General features: G+C 41.2%; 1 protein-coding gene across 5 annotated transcripts in view; it reads right to left on the bottom strand.

Moving 5' to 3' along the window:
• Positions 1-933: 933 nt before the first annotated feature.
• The window catches only part of LOC126278359 (1,5-anhydro-D-fructose reductase-like), a 129301-nt gene continuing 103779 nt past the window's right edge, over positions 934-26455 (bottom strand). For all 5 annotated transcript variants that reach the window (XM_049978420.1, XM_049978419.1, XM_049978421.1 and 2 more), the window contains 3 exons: positions 24983-25142; positions 10564-10661; positions 934-1166 (listed from right to left, as the gene is read on the bottom strand). In XM_049978420.1, coding sequence (XP_049834377.1) covers positions 1124-1166; positions 10564-10661; positions 24983-25142 — 301 coding nt within the window. In that variant the 3' untranslated portion in view covers positions 934-1123. The remainder of the gene's footprint in view (positions 1167-10563; positions 10662-24982; positions 25143-26455) is intronic.

Below are 26455 nucleotides of genomic sequence, written 5' to 3'. Positions count from 1 at the left end.
CTGATTACCTTTGCACACAGTAACCCTGATTTATTTGTAGCAAGTCATTTCAACATAATTACAACACCAGAAATCAAAATAATTTTATGATGCCCACCCACTATTTGAAACTTTATGCTCAAATTCCAGATTATATGGGTACGAAAATTTATAATAAAGTGAAAGGAAGAGAGCTGCTCAGCATAAATTTAGAAACACTGAAAAAAATCCTTAAATGAGAAACTAGTGCAGAAATGTTACAATTCAGTAGAAGAATTCATAAATGACAACCTGAAAATTTGAGCAGGAGAGAGCAAGTACTTAGGACTGTTAATCTTAAAAGTCTGTTCCTTTTGAATAAAAATGATTAATTCCTTAATTAAGTAATTATTCAGTACTGTATATTATATTACTGGTATTATAAGGAAAATTGTAAACCAGTTTTTGTGTTTTGACGAGTCTCCTGTACTTTAAGTCAATGGCTTGAAATGGTATGCTACAAGACAATAAACTTCTACTTCTACTCTCTCATACTGGGGTATGAATGACCTGCCATTCCTTTTTAACCTTTTCCAATACAACTCTCTCTCCTCACTGAAAAAGGAATTGTTAATTCTGAAAATTAGGATTGGGCTCTAACATTTACTTTTCTTTGCATCTATTGGCAGTATTAACATATTGCCTCCCGAAGAGTGAGTATTTGCAAGTGTGCTCACCGTAACTCCCCCCTTCCCTGCAAACAGACACATTTTAATAAGAGAGAATACACCCCTGTCTGACTGTAGTAGCAAGAAACAGCCATTGTTTGTTGTTCAAAGATATAAAACATTGTTATCTGAATAACAAATTATGTCACGCTGTCAAACATGAAAACGTAATGTAGGTATGTGAATTAAGAAAGGATACAGCACAAAATACTGGGTCATCTCACACAAAATAAAAATAAGAAAAAAATACCAAGAATATATGTTTGTATTTTTTCTACAAGAATATAAAATGTGTTATTAAAATAACTATTTATACAAATTTTTGCAGGAAAGACACCAATCACAAAAGTGGAGGCCCAAAAACTCTGTCCAGCATATCTCGAGACTTCCCTGACAGAGCTTCTGACATTTTACCCAGTGCCGTGAGTATTGAAATATCAGTATCTCTGATGGTATGGATACTCTGGATGTTTGGCTCGTCTGGAATAGGATAAAAATAGGGTGAAAACAAAAGCAATATTACTTACACCTATTAAATGAAACTATGAGGATACCAGAAAATTCAAGGCCATTTGCTTATACACTCCTGGAAATTGAAATAAGAACACCATGAATTCATTGTCCCAGGAAGGGGAAACTTTATTGACACATTCCTGGAGTCAGATACATCACATGATCACACTGACAGAACCACATGCACATAGACACAGGCAACACAGCATGCACAATGTCGGCACTAGTACAGTGTATATCCACCTTTCGCAGCAATGCAGGCTGCTATTCTCCCATGGAGACGATCGTAGAGATGCTGGATGTAGTCCTGTGGAACGGCTTGCCATGCCATTTCCACCTGGCGCCTCAGTTGGACCAGCGTTCGTGCTGGACATGCAGACCGCGTGAGACGACGCTTCATCCAGTCCCAAACATGCTCAATGGGGAACAGATCCGGAGATCTTGCTGGCCAGGGTAGTTGACTTACACCTTCTAGAGCATGTTGGGTGGCACGGGATACATGCGGAAGTGCATTTTCCTGTTGGAACAGCAAGTTCCCTTGCCGGTCTAGGAATGGTAGAACGATGGGTTCGATGATGGTTTGGATGTACCGTGCACTATTCAGTGTCCCCTCGACGATCACCAGAGGTGTAAGGCCAGTGTAGGAGATCGCTCCCCACACCATGATGCCGGGTGTTGGCCCTGTGTGCCTCGGTCGTATGCAGTCCTGATTGTGGCGCTCACTTGCACGGCGCCAAACACGCATACGACCACCATTGGCACCAAGGCAGAAGTGACTCTCATCGCTGAAGACGACACGTCTCCATTCGTCCCTCCATTCACGCCTGTCGCGACACCGCTGCACGATGTTGGGGCATGAGCGGAAGACGGCCTAACGGTGTGCGGGACCGTAGCCCAGCTTCATGGAGACGGTTGCGAATGGTCCTCGCCGATACCCCAGGAGCAACAGTGTCCCTAATTTGCTGGGAAGTGGCGGTGCGGTCCCCTACGGCACTGCGTAGGATCCTACGGTCTTGGCATGCATCCGTGCGTCGCTGTGGTCCGGTCCCAGGTCGACGGGCATGTGCACCTTCCGCCGACCACTGGCGACAACATCGATGTACTGTGGAGACCTCACGCCCCACGTGTTGAGCAATTCGGCGGTACGTCCACCCGGCCTCCCGCATGCCCACTATACGCCCTCGCTCCAAGTCCGTCAACTGCACATACGGTTCACGTCCACGCTGTTGCGGCATGCTACCAGTGTTAAATACTGCGATGGAGCTCCGTATGCCACGGCAAACTGGCTGACACTGACGGCGGCGGTGCACAAATGCTGCGCAGCTAGCGCCATTCGACGGCCAACACCGCGGTTCCTGGTGTGTCCGCTGTGCCGTGCGTGTGATCATCGCTTGTACAGCCCTCTCGCAGTGTCTGGAGCAAGTATGGTGGGTCTGACACACCGGTGTCAATGTGTTCTTTTTTCCATTTCCAGGAGTGTATTTAAAGGTGTGACATCTGAACAATGTCACACCACAGCAGCACCATTTACTGATTATTTATGAAGCCGCAAAAGTCATTATTTTGAATCAGTATAAAACATACCAACATATGATCATTACGATAAGAATGGAATCAAGTGTTGACCTCAGGTGTCAGGATGCCACATTTACAGGCTGATGCAAATTTTGTAACATTATTATTTCATTAATCTGATCATTTAGAAGATCAATTTATCATACTTAGACAGCTACTAAAAGATACTTGAACATAAAACATAAACAATTCTCATTCTGTAACTCAAGAATACCTTTCACAAGAAGTGACGCTAGCTTTTTGTTAGTATTTATGTAATGAGCACATGTACATGTTAGGAACATTTTCCATCAAATAATCTTCATGATATAGGCAACATTATTATAAAGCATTGCTGACAAACTTATTTTATGACTTTCAATACTAAAAGCTAAAGGCCACGTAAAACTTGATGTTGCTATGTGAGAGGAATGAATTCATACATAATTCAGTCTGTATACACCAGCAAGTTTTTGACTGTAATCCATAAATTTTCTGTTTGTAATAGTGGACTATTAAAACAATATATAAGCAGTGGCGAATTAGTCATCAGGGTCTCAGTTTTCCTACAGTTTTTGTGAGCCAGTTTTGATACAGATTTGTAACCATATTATGCAATACATGTGTAATTCTGAAAGAGAAACCTGATGTCAATATGAATTTCTTGAAATTTCTCTTGGCTGTACCAAATCATTATTTACACTGTCAAGATCTCAGTTTGTTGCAACAAATTTTGGTGGAGCAGACACAAATTCATTTACAGCCACTGCAGTATTGAAGACTGCCCAGAAATGAAGCCGAGTACTCGCTATCAACTGTTATGCCCAGTTGCATTTCAAGTAGAATAATGGAAAAATTAGTAGAAGCTAAGCTTTAGAAACTTTAGTTTGTGTTCCACAGATACATGGTCCAGTCACATTAATGTATCACCACCTACAATAACCATTCTCACATGACAGATGGCAGCACTAGCAGTGGAGGTACATAAGACTGAATTATGTATGAATTTATTCCTCTCACATTGCAACATAAAGTTTTACATGGCTTTGAGCAGTGGAGGGGATGCAGAAAACAGTGCAGTCTTTTGTGCAAAGCAGAAACGGAGTTATTTATCTGATGTCCAAAAGAGCATGATCATTGACTTTTGGGCCAAAGCTAATGGCTCTGAGCACTATGGGACTCAACTGCTGTGATTATCAGTCCTCTAGAACTTAGAACTACTTAAACCTAACTAACCTAAGGACAGCACACACATCCATGTCCAAGGCAGGATTCGAACCTGCGACCGTAGCAGTTGCATGGTTCTGGACTGCGCGCCTAGAACCGCGAGACCACCGGGGCCGGCGGGCCAAAGCTAGAAGCATTTCCAAGATGGCTAAATCTGTAAACTGTCTGCATGTCACATTGGTTCAAGTACACAGGGCATGGCAAAATGGCACTATCTTAAGCCCACGCTGAAGCAGTTTTGGTACACCATGAGCCATTGATGACAAGGGTGAAAGATGGCTATAGAGATGTGTACAGGCAAATAGATGCGCAACTGTTTAGCAAGTGACCACCCAGATGAACCAAGGGGCTGCCAACCATGTATCATCAACTACTGTTCAGCTTATGTTGCTATGTATGGGGCCCTTCAGCAGGCGCCTGGTTCATGCACCCAGGCTGACTGCTGTTCATCGGCAACAAAGGCTGAATTCACACACCAATACTGCAACTGGATGTCCATTGAGTGGTGGCAAGTGGCCTTTCCAGATGAATCATATTTCATGCTCCACTGGACACATGGCCAATGGCATGCATGGCATGAAATATTTGCAAGCAAACATCCTGCAATAGTTTTTGGAAAGGTCCAGGTTGTAGGTACCATGGGTCAACACAAGTACACTTGTATCCTTGGGGACCATGTTCACATCTATATGCAGTTTGTTTTTCCTCGGCATAATGGCATCTACCAGTAGGACAATGCAACATGTCTGCTGTGGTTGGCAGGAGAGCCAACACCGTTACTACAGGCCGAAATGCACGCGTTTTAGCTCACGCAGGCTGGTGTGAGGTCTGGAACATGACAAGCTAATTAGAACTGAGAAAAACAGGCGTACCTGGTGGAATCGCTCTTGACGGTACATGATTTATAATATCAATAAAAACTGATCATGGCGCCTTGCTAGGTGGTAGCAAATAACGTGGCTGAAGGCTATGCTAACTATCGTCTCGGCAAATGAGAGCGTAATTTGTCAGTGAACCATCGCTAGCAAAGTCGGCTGTACAACTGGGCGAGTGCTAGGAAGTCTCTCTAGACCTGCCGTGTGGCGGCGCTCGGTCTGCAATCACTGATAGTGGCGACACACGGGTCCGACGTATACTACCGGACCGCGGCCGATTTAAAGGCTACCACCTAGCAAGTGTGGTGTCTGGTGGTGATACCACAATGTCACTCAGCTTGCAGTGTTTTGCGTTGTTCAAAGAGCACCAGGATGAGTTTACCATTCTCCTCTGTCCACCAGATTCCATGGATTTAAACCCAACTGATAATCTGTGGCACCACGTCAGACTGTTCGTGCCATGGATTCTCAACTGAGCCATTCTCAGCTGGCCATGATACTAGATTCGGCATGGCTCCATATTCCTATTGGTACCTTCCAGAACCTCATTGACTCTCTTCACACAAACCTCACAGTGGTCTGCATTGCAAAAGATGGTTATTCAGGCTTTTGGCAGGTGATCACATTAATGTGACTGGACGGCGTATGTAGGATCATGTGAGGCAATACTGATCCTTGCTTATCTTGAAAGCAAATGAAACCACATGGCTATAGAGACCTTTTCAAGTCTCAAACATCTACAATGTATATATGCAGACTGAAGTGACTATTGAAAGTTTATACCAAGGCCAGGGTTCGAATCTGAGCCTTCTGCTTGCTAGGCAGATGTCTGGAATAGCACCTCAGCATTGAATGTAATGGGGGATGCTGCCTGAAAATCAGGCACAGTTTAGTGTCTCAATACAAAGCGGGCTCCATACGAAGCAGGCTGAGGCATTAATGGGAATTTGGGTCGAGGAAGAAGGCATGCAAGGGTACTCTCTACAGTTGTGCATTTACGAACCAGTGCATCTGCCTGGTGAACAGGAGACCAATTTGTCACTACAGTCTGCATATACAGGGCGTTACAAAATGGTATGGCCAAACTTTCAGGAAACATTCCTCACACAAATAAAGAAAAAATGTTATGTGGACATGTGTCCGGAAACGCTTAATTTCCATGTTAGAGCTCATTTTTGTTTCGTCAGTATGTACTGTACTTCATCGAGTCACCACCAGTTGGCCCAATTGAAGGAAGGTAATGTTGACTTCGGTGCTTGTGTTGACATGCGACTCATTGCTCTACAGTACTAGCATCAAGCATATCAGCATATCAGTATCTAGCATCAACAGGTTAGTGTTTATCACGAACGTGGTTTTGCAGTCAGTGCAATGTTTACAAATGCGGAGTTGGCAGATGCCCATTTGATGTATGGATTAGCATGGGGCAATAGCTGTGGCGCGGTACGTTTGTATCAAGACAGATTTCCAGAATGAAGGTGTTCCGACAGGAAGACATTTGAAGCACTTGATCTGCATCTTAGGGAGCACAGAACATTCCAGCCTATGACTCGCGACTGGGGAAGACCTAGAACGACGAGGACAGCTGCAATGGATGAGGCAATTCTTCGTGCAGTTGACGATAACCCTAATGTCAGCATCAGAGAAGTTGCTGCTGTAAAAGGTAACATTGACCACGTCACTGTATGGAGAGTGCTACGGGAGAACCAGTTTTTTCTGTGCCATGTACAGTGTGTGCAGGCACTATCAGCAGCTGATTGGCCTCCACGGGTACACTTCTGCGAATGGTTCATCCAACAATGTGTGAATCCTCATTTCAGTGTAAATGTTCTATTTACGGATGAGGCTTCATTCTAACATGATAAAATTGTTAATTTTCACAATCAACATGTGTGGGCTGACGAGAATCTGCACGCAATTGTGCAATCACGTCTCCAACACAGATTTTCTGTGAACATTTGGGCAGGCATTGTTGGTGATGTCTTGATTGGACACCATGTTCTTCCACCTATGCTCAATGGAGCATGTTATCATGATTTCATATGGGATACTCTACCTGTGCTGCTAGAACATCTGCCTTTACAGGTACGACACAACATGTGGTTCATGCATGATGGAGCTCCTGCACATTTCAGTTGAAGTGTTCGTATGCTTATCAACAACAGATTTGGTGACCGATGGATTGGTAGAGGCGGACCAACTCCATGGCCTCCATGCTCTCCTGACCTCAATCCTCTTGACTTTCATTTATGCAGGCATTTGAATGCTCTTGTCTACGCAACTCCGGTACCAAATGTAGAGGCTCTTTGTGCTCGTATTGTGGGCGGCTGTGATACAATATGCCATTCTTCAGGACTGCATCAGCGCATCAGGGATTCCATGCGACGGAGGGTGGATGCATGTATCTTTGCTAACGGAGGACATTTTGAACATTTCCTGTAACAAGTGTGTGAAGTCACGCTGGTATGTTCTGTTGCTGTGTGTTTCCATTCCATGATTAATGTGATTTGAAGAGAAGTAATAAAATGAGCTCTAACGTGGAAAGTAAGCATTTCTGTACACATGTCCACATAACATATTTGCTTTCTTTGTGTGTGAGGAATGTTTCCTGAAAGTTTGGCCATACCTTTTTGTAACACCCTGTATACAACGTAGATCTTTGAGGTTTTAAAAGGTCTCTGAACCATGTGGTTCCATTTGATTAAGGCACCTATGACTGAGTTTCAGGCAGGATCCACCATTTTATTTCAAGGAGAAGAAATAAAAACTTCAAAAATTTACAGGCAGAGTTATAATTCTGTCAGTGACACCAAAAGATCTGAAAGCACAGTTGACAAGAATGGATAGTTTCTGGAAAATAAATTAATAGCTACACATCAACAACAGTAAAACAAGGCTAACGGAATGAAGCTGAAATAAATCAGGTGATACTGAAGAGAATCAAATTAGAAATTGAGACACTGACAGGTTGGCAGTAGCAAGAAAAGAATTTATGAATAAGAGAAATTTGTTAACATTGAAAATAAATTTTGATGAAAGGAAGTCGTCATTGTAGGTATTTGTCTAAAGTGTGGTGTTGTACAGAAATATAACATGGACAATAAACAGTTGAAACAAGAAGCGAATAGCAAAATTTTGAATGTGCTACAGGAGAATGTTGAAAATTAGGTGGGTAGACTGAAAAACTAATGAGGAGGTATGGAACTGAATTGGAGAAAAAGAAGGTTATGATACAACTTGATTAAAAGGGGTTGGTTAGCAGGAAACATCATGAAGTACCATGGAACAATCAGTTTGGTAACGAACGGAAGAGTGTGTGGGCTGCAGCAGAGATGAAGAGGCTTATGAAAGACAGAGCAGCATGAAGAACTGCATCAAATGAGTCTTTGAACTGAATACCACAGCAACAGTCATTTGGTTGTGGGTGAAAGCAAGAAAGAATGGCTTCAATTGTTGTTCCCATCAGATGTGAAGTTTGTGCTGTATTTCAACTTTCTGTTGCAAAAGGATCTCCAGATGCTTAAATTAATCCTGAGTTGTGCCTAATTTATGGGCTTACAGTAATGAGTGAAAGAAGAGTTAGACAATGGTGTTAAGACTTTAAAAGTGGCCGTGAAGCTCTGCAAGATGAAGAGCAGAGTGACAGGCCGAGTATCTAGACTGATGGAATAGTGCAATAGGTGGAGAAGTTAACAAAAAACTGTGTTCTGACTGACAAGTTCTGATTCATGATCTGACCAATGAATTTTCTCTTGTTGGATGCACCATTATTTACACAATTATGAGGAAAATCTCAAATGCAGCAAACTGTGTGCAAGATGGTTACTGAAAATGATTAACAACCAACGCAATGTCATGGTACAGATGGAATAGTGTGATGCAGATGAAATACAGGACACAGTGATGCCTGAAGGCATATGGCTGATGACACAACCAACCTGTTAACTGCTACCACTGCCGGTGGATAGCACTACCACTGCCGGTGGATAGCAAATGAACTTGGTGTGGACACACTTCAAATAGGTAGACTCAATGGTCTACCAGCAGTGAAAAGTATGGTGACAGAGTGCAGCGAATGCTGTATATCAAGTCCTCCATCAGGCAACTGCTGGCCATGATCATCTAGGTCCAAGGTTAACACTGCAAGACAGCCCACCAAAGCTAGTGAAGACTTCACATAGTCAAGACTAGCTTTAGTAATAGCAGTCATTCCAGCCTGCAAGGATGCAGCAACAACACCAGCTGATCACTACTGCAGTACTTGTCAGAGGGCAGCCCCATGGCAGGGTATGTTGCTTTCTGGCGTGACTGCTTCGAGTGCCGAAATACAAAGACACATTGGATCAACACCAGGCTGCATCCACCAGCCTAGGGCACGCACCTCTATTCGCTCCATCTTGGTGATTATATAGAGTTTTCACTATAATTTGTCAGTCTTGCTTCAGGTGACATGGAATCCTGACCCTCACTCGCTGAGTAAACATGAAATGCCTGAGCGGAAGCAGCTACGCCATCCTGACAAACTGCAAACTGAAGCAACTCCCCCCCCCTCTCTCTCTCTCTCTCTCTCTCTCTCTCTCTCTCTCTCTCTCTCTCTCTCTCTCTCTACTCCAAATGACAGACTGTGGTATCTGTCCATTATAAAAAAAGTTTGAAGAATGTCTCAATATTACGAAAGGAAAGTCGCTACTCACCATATAGCAGAGATGCTAAGTCACAGATAGGCACAACAATGTGGCAATGTGGTTTCAGCTGCCTGAGACTGCAGTCGTGTGTGCAATTTGTGTTTGCGTGTGGTGACAAAAGCCAATGGCTGAAAGCGTTAATGGTGAGAGTCTTTTTTTTTTTCCTGCCTATCTGCGACTTAGCATTTCAGCTATATGGTGAGTAGAAACTTTCCTTTTAATAATATTGTTACATTTCATTCTGGATTTTCCATTGTCTGAATGTCCAGTGGATGATCACTGTTAGACCATTATTGACAAGATGGATAGGATTCACTTTGTCACATTGCACTGGCGATAAGATTTGGAGATATCCTACACCAACAAGCATCGAAAGAACAGTCAATGAAATGGTAACATTTAACTTTGGAAAGAAAAAATAACCGAGCATCCTCCTTATTTGAGTTGAAAAATTATGGCTACCACTTTTTGGAATGAGAATGGCATTCATTTGCTTGATTTCATGGAATTTGTGTCAACAATTACAGCTAACACACACCAAGAAATGTACACCAAACTGATATGTACCATCCAACATTGATTGTGTGGAAGCTGATGTCTAGGATAATAGTACTCCGTGACAAAGTTCATCCACACAGTTGTCCAAACAAAGGAAAAGGGCCATCATTTCTGGGTTGGGAACCTCTCAACCATCCGCCTCACTATTCTCACTTCACAAGTATTATTTTTACTTGTAAAAATTTAGTACTACATTACAAAAAATGCTTAGAAGACAACAGCAATTATAATAGTAACAGTAACAACAGTAAAATAGGTTTGTAAGAAGTCAGAACCACCAATAAAAGTTTTTTTCTATTGGGGATTTTATGTATTTTATTTCTATGACTGAATGTTGCTCATGTTTTGAATTAGCCACATACTAGTATATAAATATAGGAAACCTACTTACCAGGCTATCACAGACTCATACATAATAATATACTAAGTAACCAATAAAGCAATGACTGAGGGGAGAATACTTACTCTGGTGCAATAACTTCATTAAATATTCGGCACTTTGGCCCTTTGTCAAGTGCATCTAGTTCATCCATATCTTCTTCTGTCAGTTCAAAATCAAAAACCTGAAAAATTCCTGAGTGGTAATTTTATTGTGTCATAACTAAGTGACAAAATGTGGGAAATTAAGGAGATGGGACCTGGGTAAACTGAAAGAACCAGAGGTTGTACAGAGTTTCAGAGAGAGCATAAGGGAACAATTGACTGGAATAGGGGAAAGAAGTACAGTAGAAGAAGAATGGGTAGCTCTGAGGGATGAAGTAGTGAAGGCAGCAGAGGATAAAGTAGGTACAAAGACGAGGGCTGCTAGAAATCCTTGGGTAACAGAAGAAATATTGAATTTAATTGATGAAAGGAGAAAATATAAAAATGCAGTAAATGAAGCAGGCAAAAAGGAATACAAACGTCTCAAAAATGCGATCGACAGGAAGTGCAAAGTGGCTAAACAGGGATGGCTAGAGGACAAATGTAAGGATGTAGAAGCTTATCTCACTAGGGGTAAGATAGATACTGCCTACAGGAAAATTAAAGAGACCTTTGGAGAGAAGAGAACCATGTGTATGAATATCAAGAGCTCAGATGGCAGCCCAGTTCTAAGCAAAGAAGGGAAGGCAGAAAGGTGGAAGGAGTATATAGAAGGTTTATACAAGGGCGATGTACTTGAGGACAATATTATGGAAATAGAAGAGGATGTAGATGAAGACGAAATGGGAGATACGATACTGCGTGAAGAGTTTGACAGAGCACTGAAAGACCTGAGTCGAAACAAGGCCCCCGGAGTAGACAACATTCCATTAGAACTACTGACGGCCTTGGGAGAGCCAGTCATGACAAAACTTTACCAGCTGGTGAGCAAGATGTATGAGACAGGCGAAATACCCTCAGACTTCAAGAAGAATATAATAATTCCAATCCCAAAGAAAGCAGGTGCTGACAGATGTGAAAATTACCGAACTGTCAGTTTAATAAGCCACGGCTGCAAGATACTAACGCGAATTCTTTACAGACGAATGGAAAAACTGGTAGATGCAGACCTCGGGGAGGATCAGTTTGGATTCCGTCGAAATGTTGGAACACGTGAGGCAATACTGACCTTACGACTTATCTTAGAAGAAAGATTAAGAAAAGGCAAACCTACGTTTCTAGCATTTGTAGACTTAGAGAAAGCTTTTGACAATGTTGACTGGAATACTCTCTTTCTAAAGGTGGCAGGGGTAAAATACAGGGAGCGAAAGGCTATTTACAATTTGTACAGAAACCAGGTGGCAGTCATAAAAGTCGAGGGGCATGAAAGGGAAGCAGTGGTGGGGAAAGGAGTGAGACAGGGTTGTAGCCTCTCCCCGATGTTATTCAATCTGTATATTGAGCAAGCAGTAAAGGAAACAAAAGAAAAATTTGGAGTAGGTATTAAAGTCCATGGAGACGAAGTAAAAACTTTGAGGTTCGCCGATGACATTGTAATTCTGTCAGAGACGGCAAAGGACTTGGAAGAGCAGTTGAACGGAATGGACGGTGTCTTGAAAGGAGGATATAAGATGAACATTAACAAAAGCAAAACGAGGATAATGGAATGTAGTCAAATTAAATCGGGTGATGCTGAGGGAATTAGATTAGGAAATGAGACACTTAAAGTAGTAAAGGAGTTTTGCTATTTAGGAAGTAAAATAACTGATGATGGTCGAAGTAGAGAGGATATAAAATGTAGACTGGCAATGGCAAGGAAAGCGTTTCTGAAGAAGAGAAATTTGTTAACATCGAATATAGATTTATGTATCAGGAAGTCGTTTCTGAAAGTATTTGTTTGGAGTGTAGCCATGTATGGAAGTGAAACATGGACGATAACTAGTTTGGACAAGAAGAGAATAGAAGCTTTCGAAATGTGGAGCTACAGAAGAATACTGAAGATAAGGTGGATAGATCACGTAACTAATGAGGAGGTATTGAACAGGATTGGGGAGAAGAGAAGTTTGTGGCACAACTTGACTAGAAGAAGGGATCGGTTGGTAGGACATGTTTTGAGGCATCAAGGGATCACAAATTTAGCATTGGAGGGCAGCGTGGAGGGTAAAAATCGTAGAGGGAGACCGAGAGATGAGTACACTAAGCAGATTCAGAAGGATGTAGGTTGCAGTAGGTACTGGGAGATGAAGCAGCTTGCACAGGATAGAGTAGCATGGAGAGCTGCATCAAACCAGTCTCAGGACTGATGACAACAACAACAACAACTAAGTGACGAGTTTTCATTCAAATGATTTCTTAACTTAAAAAAAAAAAGGCTCTTGGAAACTATATATAGAAGTGTGCAGGAGTTTCGAGGTGGAATAGGGGAAGCTATGCCAAAATACAGGTACGCTAGTAAGTATTGCAGTAAAGACACAACTGCAAAACATGGGGAATGTGACGTTTGTTTAGAGCTACACAATAATGTGGAAAGGATGGGAAATTACTAAGATAGAATCTGGATAAGCTGAAACAACCAGAGGTGGTCAAGAATTTCAAAGGGAGTATTAGGCAATGAGTGCCTGCAACAGGAGAAAGATAAGTGGAAAAAGTAAAGCCAAAAATTTATTTATTAGTTTACATGTTCTTCCTATTTAGGCTGCCCACATGTTACACATATGGAGTGAAAAAACCACTCATTGTGTAAAAGTGGTACAGCATTAAACAGGCACTATGAAATGAATATCACATTACTGATCAGATCTGGAATTTGCATTCTTTTATAGAGCACACACATCAGCACACAATCTAAGGAAATTCTAGTTCCCAACATTTTTCTTTCATACAAAAGTATTTTTGAAGTATTAACCCTTGTTATTGGATACAGTATGAAAACTATTGGCATATTAAGATGTTTATATTCTCAGAATGAAATTTTCACTCTGCACCAGAGTGTGCACAGATATGAAACTTTCTGGTAGATTAAAACTGTGTGCCAGACGGAGACCCAAACTCAGGACCTTTGCCTTTCGTGGGCAGATGTTCTAGTGTTTATGTTATGTCATGTGATTATAAACAAAGCAGTAAATTTATATGAACACCAATGAAATGCAACCCCATTCAAGAAAACTGTGGCACTGGACAAAAATTTACATTAAAAATTAATATAAATGAAGTACATTAACAAACAAACAATGTCATTTAATGTGTTATCTGGCCGATGCATTTTCTCGTGTATGGTGCACCATTATTTATGTGAATACCAGGAAAAGAACAGACATAGAAAACTCTGTGCTTGGCGGGTACTGAAAACAGTTACCAACCCACATAATATCATGGTATGGCCATAACATCATAAAGCAGAGAAATTATGGGACACAGTGATACAAATACTCTCTGAAGGTACATGGCTGATGACACAGCTGACCTTCTTGCTGCCCTGGCACTATGAAAACGTGTGCTAAGACTCCTGTAATGAGACACTGATGGATCATTTTGTCAATCAGCCATGTGTGTCACTGCCAGCAGCAGACAGCAAAACAACATAGTGTGGGGATGGTACAAACAGCCAGGTTCAATGGCCTACCTGCAGTGAAGAGTTTGGCGACAGAGCTCATCAGGACCTCTGTGTCAAATCAGACAGGCTCTGCCAGGTACCTGCTGGCTACACTAATGAATAGTATCGTTTGCTGTTCGCTGTGAGCTCTGATGTTACTTCACATGAATGAAATTCTCTTTAGCATTATCTCAACATCAATTTGAGTCCTATCCCCATCTACAGAATATTTATCCCCTTTGTAGAAGTAACTCCCTGTTCAACTACAAACATACACAATGTAGTTAGGCTTGAAAAGATTGAAATATGCTTCAGTTAGCAGAAACTAATGTGAGAATAGAAGATGATGATGTGCATAATGACAGTGTTATTTCTGTGAAGTACATAGTTTTTTTAAGTTGTTTACAGGAATATGTGGTTGGAATTTCAAAAGAATTTTACTTGATTTGAGCTATCGACTTTAAATACTGCAATTTTCATACTGTTGTTGAAACAGGATAAACAGATATCACTTTACATGGATGGGTGGTGTCTGTTCCGTTGGACATGTGTGAAAGAACAGACACCACACAGAATAAACAGCTGTGATACATATTATGTAAACTGAAGGTGGAGAAGGGGAAAGGAAAGGAAAGGGAAGAAACTATTGATGTCAGCTGCATCAGAATTTTATGAGGAATCAGCAGTGATGAGTGAAAATGAGTACTGGACTCACTTTGAATCTGGGATCTCTTGCTTACTAGGCAGTTGTGTTAAGCACTGAAGCACCCAGACAAAGTGTTTATTACAACTGCACAACTATTTCGTCATGTATCCGGTCAACCAACATTCCCAACTACTGCCACCTATCCGCAGTCCCTGCCCATGTCCGCCATGCTCACAATTTTCAGTTTCCTGCAAGAACATAAGTGTGTATCAGCAGAGAATGTGGTGTCTTCATTCCTATTGAGGTGAATCAATTGTACGAATGTGTGGTGTCTGTTCTCTCAGACACATCCATAAAAACAGACACCATGTGGAATTCGCAGCTGTCATACATATTATGTAAACCAAACGTGAGGCGGAGAAAGGAAAGGAAAAGGAAGGAAGGAAATATTGTTGTCAGCTGCATTAGGACTTTACATGGAATCAGTGGTGATGAGTGAAAATGTTTACCAGACTGGGATTTGAACCGGCGATCTCCTGCTTACTAGACAGTTGTGTTAACCTTTGCAGAATCTGTACGTCTCACTTACCTACAAAGGAAATGAGGAGGAGGAGATTAGTGTTTAAAGTGCCCTTTCAAAGGAACCATCCTGGCATTTGCCTGAAGTGATTTAGGGATATAATGGAAAAACTAAATCAGGATGGCTGGACATAGGTTTGAACTGTCGTCCTCCCAAATGTGAGTCCAGTATGATAACCACTGTGTCACCTCACTCAATAAAAAAGTAAATATTACATATAATAGTAACACAACTGTTACTGCGATCTTTTTTTTGGATTTAGCACAATTGTATTACAATAAGACATACTGTCACATAGTAGAAATTGACATTTGATACCAGATGTATTCACATCTTTGAAATGAAATTATGATAAATTTACAGCACCTTGATGCCTATGTGACAGACTACAAACTCAGAGGTCTAGGATTCTATCCTCGCTCACAACTCTGGGATTCTATTCTCAATGGCCACTGTGGCTGAGTGGTTCTAGGCACTTCAGTCCAGAATTGCGCTGCCGCTATGGTTGCAGATTCAAATCCTGCCTCGGGCATGGATGTGTGTGATGTCCTTAGGTTAGTTAGGTTTAAGTAGTTCTAAGTCTAGGGGACTGATGACCTCAGATGTTAAGTCCCATAGTGCTTAGAGCCATTGGAACCATTCTATTCTCAGTCTTGGAAATTTATCCTTGTAGTTAGAGTGATATTCTCCTTTGGCAAAACTCTACAAGAGAAAAATGTTGATCTATTATGGTTTTAATTCCATGTCAAAGGTTTTAATTCCATGTCAAACTGCAGCCCTACTAGCATGACCTGAGTAAGCCATTTCTCATGATGGAGGAAGATCTCAAGTAGGATCATTGTGTGGTGATAAAACTGATCTTAAGATGAATGGTAATTTTTAAATAGCTGATGGCTCTCCATACCATGACATCAGGAGTAATCAACAGTGTCTCTCCATAACAATGGAAGAATGGGACCACTACCCAAGTCACCAGCACACTAACTGATGATGATGGTGATGGGAGGTGGTTTACAAAACATTTGTTCGACCTATGCTTGAGTATTGCTAATCAGTGTGGGATCTGTACAAGGTTGGGTTGACAGAGGAGATGGAGAATATCCAAAGAAGAGCAGTGCATTTCGTCACAGGGTTATTTGGTAAGCGTGATAGCATTACGGAGATGTTTAACAAACTCAAGTGGCAGACTCTGCAAGAGAGGCACTCTGCATCGCGGTGTAGCTTGCTGTCCAGGTTTCAAGAGGGTGTGTTTGTGAATGAGGTATCGAATATATGGCTTCCCCCTACTTATACCTCCTGAGGAGATCATGAATGTAAAATTAGAGAGATTCAAAGGCGCGCGGAGGCTTTCCGTCAGTCGTTCTTCCCGCGAACCATATGCGACTGGAACAGGAAAGAGAGGTAATGACAGTGGCACGTAAAGTGCCCTCCGCCACACACCGTTGGGTGGCTTGCGGAGTATAAATGTAGATGTAGATGGTTATCCACATTAGTGCAGAACCACAATTCTTCATGGAACACAATGTGATGCCATTCATCATCAGTCCGCACCTACCGGTCATGGCAACACTCCAAAAGCAGCCTATGCTTAGGATGGTCCAACAGCTGAAAGTCTCCAACCAAATGTGAGAGATGACATAGAATGTTGCACCGAGTCCATTACTTGTTCTCGAACAGGAGGTGCAGATGTGAAGGGGCTACAAAGTGCTTGGTGCACAATGCGACAGTCTTCACTTGTTGTGGTCAGGCATGCTTGATTAGAACCCTGATGGCAAATATGCAGTCTTACATCAGGCCCCTGCAACATCCGAATATCCCATAAATCAGTATACTGCATGATTTGACCAGCCAGTCAAATGACGATCCACAATGAGACCCCCTTCAACCTCTGTCAGGTGTTGATAATGTCTCGTGTGGGTATTTGGAAACTCCGTGTCCTTCACAGTGATCACTCAACATCCGATGCTCTTAGTGCCCCTTGACATACCCTACCAGACCTGATAACAAAGCTAAACACCATCCCCCCCCCCCCCCCCCCCCCCCTCTCTCTCTCTCTCTCTCTCTCTCTCTCTCTCTCTCTCTCTCTCTCTCTCTCTCTCTCTCTCCCCCCTTCCTTTCCCCCTCCCTCCTTGAATTATGCTGAGTTATGCCATTTTGAGAAAGGTGACTGTTAGAAGCAGGAAAAGTAGCCAGAGTGCCAAGTGAGTAAATGATTACTAAGAATTTTCCATCATAAATACATGTTCAGTGAAATATAAAGTTTTAATTTGTCTGTAGTCTTATATAAGTTTTATAGCTCCGATCATTAAAGTAGTAGTGAGTGACTTGGCACATGATGATTCAGTTCCTGCTCCCCTGCACTGACACCTCAGAGTGGGCAGTTTTTACGAACTATGCAGTCTTCGAGGGCAGCTCTTTACAAGTAGTTTCATCAGCACACATGGCACTTTTACCTCACAGTTTGGACTCTAAATAATTGTGTAGCATTTTGCACTAACTATTTTGAGGACAAGTTAAATGAAGATTATTTTTGTGCACAGTCTGAACTTGGTTTATGTGGCACTCAGTTTTGGTCTTATTAAATTTATGTTGACAGGTTGGACATCAATAATTTTTCAGACAGAATCAAATTCTGTTACTTATATGTCTTCTTCTTTAGTGTTCAACCCTGAGGTTGGTTTGCAGCAGAGCGCCATTCCTCTCTTCTGTCTGCTTTCCTCTTCATTTCCACATATGTGTTACATCCAACGTCATTCATGATCTGTTGCATGTATGATATCCTTGGTCGCCCCCGCCGATTCCTTCCCTCAATAACTCCTTCTGCTATTGTTCCAATGATATTGTTGTGTCGTAGGATGTGCCCTACAAGTTTGTCTCTTCTTGTTTGGATGTGCCTCCACAGAGATCTGGTTTCCTGTACTCTTCTAAGCACCTCTTCATTTGTTACTTTGTCTGTCCAGCTGATCTTCATCATCCTTCTATAGCACCACATCTCCAGGGCCTCTAGCCGCCTTCTCTCTGCTCTTCCAACTGTCCAAGTTTCACATCCATATAGGGCCACACTCCAAACGAAACCTTTCATGATGCGTTTCCTTATTTTCAGACTGATGTTGTTGCTGGTGAGTAAGTTCCTTCTCCGATTAAATGCAATTTTGGCCTTTTGTATTCTGGTCGCAATTTCTTTCCGGCTTCTACCATCCCTTGTGATTTTGCTTCCCAGGTAAGTAAATTCCTGTATCACTTCCAGCTCCTCTCTTCCAATTCTAATTCTCGGAGGTTCATATTCTGCTCCTGTACTGCATACCATCACTTTAGTCTTTTTCTTGTTTATTCTCATTCCATACTGATTGTATAGAATTTTTTCCGTTGTTCTGAGGACTTCCTCTAGATCTTCTTCTGTCTCCGTGACTATAGCAATATCATCTGCATAACGTACCATGTCTATCTTCTGCCCATTAATTTTGATCCCCACCTCAGTAGTTTCTCGAACTTGGTCTATAGCTTCCTGGATGTAAGCATTGAATATAAGAGGAGAGAGAGCACATTCTTGTCTTACCCCTTTTAGCCTGATAATAAGAAGGTTGGAACTTAAATAGTGGCAACTACTTATTCACAAGTGATACAAAAGAGTTACATGTTTGCACCTGTTACTGTCCTTCAACCCGCCATGAACCATGGACCTTGCCGTTGGTGGGGAGGCTTGCGTGCCTCAGCAATAGAGATAGCCGTACCGTAGGTGCAACCACAATAGAGGGGTATCTGATGAGAGGCCAGACAAACGTGTATTTCCTGAAGAGGGGCAGCAGCCTTTTCAGTAGTTGCAAGGGCAACAGTCTGGATGACTGACTGATCTGGCCTTGTAACAATAACCAAAACGGCCTTGCTGTGTTGGTACTGCGAACGGCTGAAAGCAAGGGGAAACTACAGCTGTAATTCTTCCCGAGGGCATGCAGCTTTACTGTATGGATAAATGATGATGGCATCCTCTTGGATAAAATATTCCGGAAGTAAAATAGCCCCCATTTGGATCTCCGGGCGGGGACTACTCAAGAGGATGTCGTTATCAGGAGAAAGAAAGCTGGCGTTCTACGGATCAGAGCGTGGAATGTCAGATCCCTTAATCGGGCAGGTAGGTTAGAAAATTTAAAAAGGGAAAAGGATAGGTTAAAGTTAGATGTAGTGGGAATTAGTGAAGTTCGGTGGCAGGAGGAACAAAACTTCTGGTCAGGTGACTACGGGGTTATAAACACAAAATCAAATAGGGATAATGCAGGAGTAGGTTTAATAATGAATAGGAAAATAGGAATGCGGGTAAGTTACTACAAACAGCATAGTGAATGCATTATTGTGGCCAAGATAGATACGAAGCCCACACCTACTACAGTAGGTTTATATGCCAACTAGCTCTGCAGATGACGAAGAAATTGAAGAAATGTATGATGAAATAAAAGTAATTATTCAGATAGTGAAGGGAGATGAAAATTTAATAGTCATGGGTGACTGGAATTCAAGTGTAGGAAAAGGGAGAGAAGGAAATATAGTAGGTGAATATGGATTGGGGCTAAGAAATGAAAGAGGAAGCCACCTGGTAGAATTTTGCAAAGAGCACAACATAATCATAGCTAACACTTGGTTTAAGAATCATGAAAGAAGGTTGTATACATGGAAGAACCCTGGAGATACTAGAACATATCAGATAGATTATATAATGGTAAGACAGAGATTTAGGAACCAGGTTTTAAATTGTAAGACATTTCCAGGGGCAGATGTGGACTCTGACCACGATCTATTGGTTATGAACTGTAGATTAAAACTGAAGAAGCTGCAAAAAGGTGGGAATTTAAGGAGATGGGACCTGGATAAACTGACTAAACCAGAGGTTGTACAGAGTTTCAGGAAGAGCATAAGGGAACAACTGATAGGAATGGGGGTAAGAAGTACAGTAGAAGAAGAATGGGTAGCTCTGAGGGATGAAGTAGTGAAGGCAGCAGAGGATCAAGTAGATAAAAAGACGAGGGCTAGTAGAAATCCTTGGGTAACAGAAGAAATATTGAATTTAATTGATGAAAGGAGAAAATATAAAAATGCAGTAAATGAAGCAGGCAAAAAGGAATACAAACGACTCAAAAATGAGATCGACAGTAAGTGCAAAATGGCTAAGCAGAGATGGCTTGAGGACAAATGTAAGGCTGTAGAGGCTTATCTCGCTAGGGGTCAGATAGATACTTCCTGCAGGAAAATTAAAGAGACCTTTGGAGAGAAGAGAACCACTCGTATGAATATCAAGAGCTCAGATGGATACCCAGTTCTGAGCAAAGAAGGGAAAGCAGAAAGGTGGAAGGAGTATATAGAGGGTCAATACAAGGGCGATGTACTTGAGGACAATATTATGGAAATGGAAGAGGATGTAGATGAAGATGAAATGGGAGATACGATACTGTGTGAAGAGTTTGACCACACTGAAAGACCTAAGTCGAAACAAGGCCCCCCGGAGTAGATAACATTCCATTGGAACTACTGACAGCATTGGGAGAGCCAGTCCTGACAAAACTCTACCATCTGGTGAGCATGATGTATGAAACAGGCGAACACCCTCAGACTTCAAGAAGAATATAATAATTCCAATCCCAAAGGAAGCAGGTGTTGACAGATGTGAAAATTACCGAACAATAAGTTTAATAAGCCACAGCTGCAAAATACTAACACGAATTCTTTACAGACAAATGGAAAACTAGTAGAAGCCGACCTCGGGAAAGATCAGTTTGGATTCTGTAGAAATATTGGAACACGTGAGGCAATACCGACCTTACGACTTATCTTCGAAGAAAGATTAAGGAAAAGCAAACCTATGTTTCTAGCATTTGAAGACTTAGAGAAAGCTTTTGACAATGTTGACTGGAATACTCTCTTTCAAATTCTAAAGGTGGCAGGGGTAAAATACACAGGGAGCAAAAGGCTATTTACAATTTGTACAGAAACCAGATGGCAGTTATAAGAGTCGAGGGACATAAAAAGGAAGCAGTGGTTGGGAAAGGAGTAGGCCAATGTTGTAGCCTCTCTCCGATGTTTTTCAATATGTATATTGAGCAAGCAGTAAAGGAAACAAAAGAAAAATTCAGAGTAGGTATTAAAATCCATGGAGAAGAAATAAAAACTTTGAGGATCGCCGATGACATTGTAATTCTGTCAGGGACAGCAAAGGACTTGGAAGAGCAGTTGAATGGAATGGACAGTGTCTTGAAAGGAGGATATAAGATGAACATCAACAAAAGCAAAACGAGGATAATGGAATGTAGTCGAATTAAGTCAGGTGATGCTGAGGGAATTAGATTAGGAAATGAGATGCTTAAAGTAGTAAAGGAGTTTTGCTATTTGGGGAGCAAAATAACTGATGATGGTCAAAGTAGAGAGGATATAAAATGTGAACTGGCAATGGCAAGGAAAGTGTTTCTGAAGAAGAGAAATATTTTAACACTGAGTCATTTCTGAGAGTATTTGTATGAAGTGTAGCCATGTATGGAAGTGAAACATGGACGATGAATAGTTTGGACAAGAAGAGAATAGAAGCTTTCGAAATGTGGCGCTACAGAAGAAGTTTGAAGATTAGATGGGTAGATCACATAACTAATGAGGAAGAATTGAATAGGATTGGGGAGAAGAGAAGTTTGTGGCACAACTTGACCAGAAGAAGGGATCGGTTGGTAGGGCATGTTCTGAGGCATCAAGGGATCACCAATTTAGCATTGGAGGGCAGCGTAGAGGGTAAAAATCGTAGAGGGAGACCAAGAGATGAATACACTAAGCAGATTCAGAAGGATGTAGGTTGCAGTAGGTACTGGGAGATGAAGAAGCTTGCACAGGATAGAGTAGCATGGAGAGCTGCATCAAACCAGTCGCACAACTGAAGACAACAACAACAACAACAACAACAACAACAACAACAACATTCCTTCAAAGTAGTCACCAGTGTTGTGTAGAAACTGTTGCCAGTGATGTGGAAGGCGTAGTATATCATTAGCAGAGCCTGTTCTGTTGATGGTTCGAATGGAGCGGTCTATTGCCTGTTGAATCTCTGGGACAGTTCTGAAGCAAATTCTACAAAGTGGTCACAAGGACTTAAGTCACGGAGTATGGTGGATGGTACAGTACTTCCCAGTCCCATCGACCAAACAGAGCAGCCACAGCTTGCACTGTATACGCCCACGTGTTGTCATGCAAAACGATGGGTGGGTTGTGCAGAAAGTGTCGCTATTTCTTCCGCAATGCTGGTCGCAGGTGATGCTCCAAAAACAAACAGTAATACTGTGCATTGACGGTCTGTTGTGGAGGCATGTAATGCATTAGGATAACACCATCACAGTCATACATGAGAATCATCATAACTTTACAGCTCTCCATTCACACTGCCAACAGAACAGGCTCTGCTAATGGAATACTACGCATTCCAAATCACTGGCAACGGGTTCTACACAGTGCTGGTGACTTCTTTGAAGGCAGTAACAGCTGCAGACATGTAACTCTTTTGTGTTGGTTGTGAATAAATAGTTGCCACTATGTAAGTTCCAAACCTTGTATTATCAGACAGTACTCACCAACACTGTAGGAAGGCTTTGAAGAATGCTTTAACACCATACAGAAAGACTATTGTTAGTAAATGAGTGAACATTTCTTGTGTTATCACTACAAAATCTTCTAAAAGTTTTATGGTCCGGATCGTTAAAGTAGTTGTGGGTGACTTGGCACATGAAGATTCAGTTCCTGCTCCCTTGCACTTACACTAGGCTAGGTGGTCTTTATTTACTTATGCATAGCCTGATTATATTATCAGGCAGTAGTCACTAAGATTACGGGTGGGGGAGGGAGGCTTTAAAATGCTGGAACACTGGACAGAAAGATTATTGTTAATAAATGAGAGAACATTTGTTGCTTGTTATCAACTGAAATGTGTTGTATGGATTGATATTAAATTAAATCCAGCAATTCTGAGGGGACTGTTTTAAGGAATGAGAGACTTAAAAGTAGTGGATGACTTTTGCTATTTGGGCAGGCAAAATGACTGGTGATTACTGAACTAAAGAAGATATGAAATGAAGACTGGCATCAGAAGAGAAAAAAAACTGGTCTGTTAGTCTATTCTGTGCAACTCTCTTACACTCTGCATTACTACTGCAACTTACATCCCCTTGAACCTGCTTACCATATTCGAACCTTGGTTTCCCTCTACAACTGTCATCCCCTACATAAAACACTATTTAAAAAATTGCTTGTTTGGGCTTCATCAGAAGGCACATCTACCATAATAGAAAAATATGTATTAGGTTTTATCCCTGTTACTGTAGCTTGGCGAACAAACTCTCCAGCTCTTTAAATAGAATTGTTTGTTCTGAATATTGTGCAATAGATAATTAACTATGCATTTCCTTCCTTGTTGTGACACTTCAACTTTTCTTAAATGCTCTTTCATAACTGGATCAAACACCACCAAAAATTGTACGATGCCCAGAAAACTGTCACAATCACCTCTCAAAGCTAAACCTCTTTCTGCAAGAATACAAATTGCTTTGATTACATGCCTTGGTCTAAATGACTTTCTATGGATGGACTACCGTTTAGTGCAATTTCTAATTTGCACTACTCTACGTATGACTTTTGTGGTCAACACTCCGAATTCATGTTCACTCACTTCCTACACAAGTTTAAAATAACAAAGAGCATGCAGCAGGCTATTCAGCTCAGTGACTTCTGAGCACTAAAATGAAAAGCCACAATACAAAATAAAATACAAGGAAACAAATTCTTGCATACAAATTTCCAGCATGCTGGAGTAACTTGGGTCAGCAACTTCTGCTAATCAATAGAACAAACAACCAGTCCAAGTTGCAAATATTGCAGTCTGGTTTCTGCAAAAGTAGTGAATAACATTTTGGCCTGTATTTTAGCCCTGCTCCCTTCACCATTTCAAAAACTATAGTCCAGTCTTTGTCAAAATCTTTCTCTAAGGTATGTATGCTATAAGTAAAGTTTTACCTTTTTTTCCTCAAGGTATTTGTCTGATGTGTAGCCTCGTATGGAAGGGAAATGTAGATTATAAGCAATTCAGACAAGAAAGCAATAGAAGCTTTTGAAATGTGATGCTATACAAAAATGTTGAAGATTAGATGGGCTGTTCAAATAACAAATAAGGAGGTGGAGGTACTGAACCAAATCGGGGAAAAAAGACATTATGGAACAACTTGACTAAAACAAGGGATCAGCTGATAGGACACATCAAGGAATTATCAAATTGTCAATGGGAGGAAGAGTGGTGGGTAAAAATGGTATAGAAGACAAAGGCTCGAATACAATAGGCAGGTTCAAATGAATATAGGTTGCAGTAGTTATGCAGAGATGAAGAGGCTGCTTATAGTACAGTCAGTGAAAGAAAATCCCTGACAGTTGCAGTGGGCTTGGCACGGCTGCTTCACATGTCTATTGCCGCCAATTCTGTATGTCTCTATGCCAATGCCTCACTGTTGTCACAGCTCTATAGACGATTATAGTTTTTGCCTGCAGACACAAGCACTTTCCAGTTGAAAGCTCATAACAGTACTCTCAGGGATCATCTCTTCAACTACTGTACTATAGCTGTTCAAAATTATATACAGATTAAATAGAAATAACTTACATCAAAGTTCTGTTTGATGCGGTCAGGGTTGACACTTTTTGGGATGACCACAATTCCTCGCTGCATGATGTGCCGCAGCAATACTTGTGCAGCTGTCTTCTTGTACTTCTCTGCAATACGTGACACTACCAGGTCACTCATCGGACTGACACTTACTAATCTGAAAATGGAGGCGTAGGAAAGATATCCAGCCATTAATTTCATTTAACTCTAAAATATCTTCTTTCTTACAGTAAAGCTAATACAGCAGTAAAGTGTTATCAAGGTGTATGGAGGTGGGAGCCGAATGTTCACTGGACACATACAGATATCTCAAAAGGCAGAGAATACTGATGTTCCAGTTACTTAGTTCTTTTTCTCTATCCACCTCTCCCTGACTAAACCACAGCTGGTAAAGTCTTTTTTCAGTTTTTATGAAAACACATCGACAATTTTTTGGAGCCCTGTGTTCCATGCAATGTCATCAATTAGAAAAAAGTAAAAATAAAATTTAACTACAAGTGTGTAACAACACTTTGCAATATTAGTGGCAGTGCTATGTTACAGTTTGTTCCCAAATCTCTTTATTGATTATTATTCTCCAATCAGCTAACCATAATTACTAGATTCATTTAATTTTTTGATTAAGTCAAATAATGATTTATGTGTTCTGTAAGATGTGGATTATGATATGGACAACAAAGATTTTAACTGACAACAATTAATTGCAAACTATAAAAGTATTATTCATTGTTGCAATTCTTCTTTCTCCAAAAAATTTAGGTTTCACCATTCATTTAGAAAAAAAAGCCTATATGCCTCAATAAGTAATGGATTTATTCACACTGAAAGTTGAAGTGTACTGTAAAAATGATGAAAATGTACAAACTGACATAATCTTGATGCAGGTGCAGTATCGTTCCTGTTAATTAAAATGTGCATCTCATCAGGTCTGCATCTTATTAGTGCTACTGATCACCTGTGCCGATTCATGAACAATATTTAATAAAGCATTATTAGCACACAAAGATCATTTTTACTGCTGAATACAGTTTAACCACTTATTGTTGCATGATAATTGGTTCTTCATGTTTCAATATGCAAACACACTGAAGAATATGCTTAAAAATAAGAAAACAATGGTTCAAATGGCTCTCAGCACTTAACTTCTAAGGTCATCAGTCCCCTAGAATATAGAACTGCTTAAAACTTAACTAACCTAAGGACATCACACACATCCAGGCCCAATGCAGAATTCGAACCTGCGGCCATAGCACCCACGCAGTTCCAGACTATAGCGCCTAGAACCGCTCGGCCACCCCGGCCAGCAAAAATAAGAAAAAGCAGTATGTAATATGATATGAGAATAGAGGATGACAGGGGGCAGGCTTCTGTCACAACAATCATGTAGCTGGGCACATCTGCTATGCTCTCTACTTAGCTATTAGCAACACGACTTGTTCCTGGACTTCCAACTCCTGTTGATGCCATTAC

The sequence above is a fragment of the Schistocerca gregaria genome, chromosome 6 (genome assembly GCF_023897955.1).
Source record: "Schistocerca gregaria isolate iqSchGreg1 chromosome 6, iqSchGreg1.2, whole genome shotgun sequence".
NCBI lineage: Eukaryota > Metazoa > Arthropoda > Insecta > Orthoptera > Acrididae > Schistocerca > Schistocerca gregaria.
The sequence above is the reverse complement of the archived record's forward strand: the minus strand, read 5'-3'. Positions and strand labels throughout refer to the sequence as shown.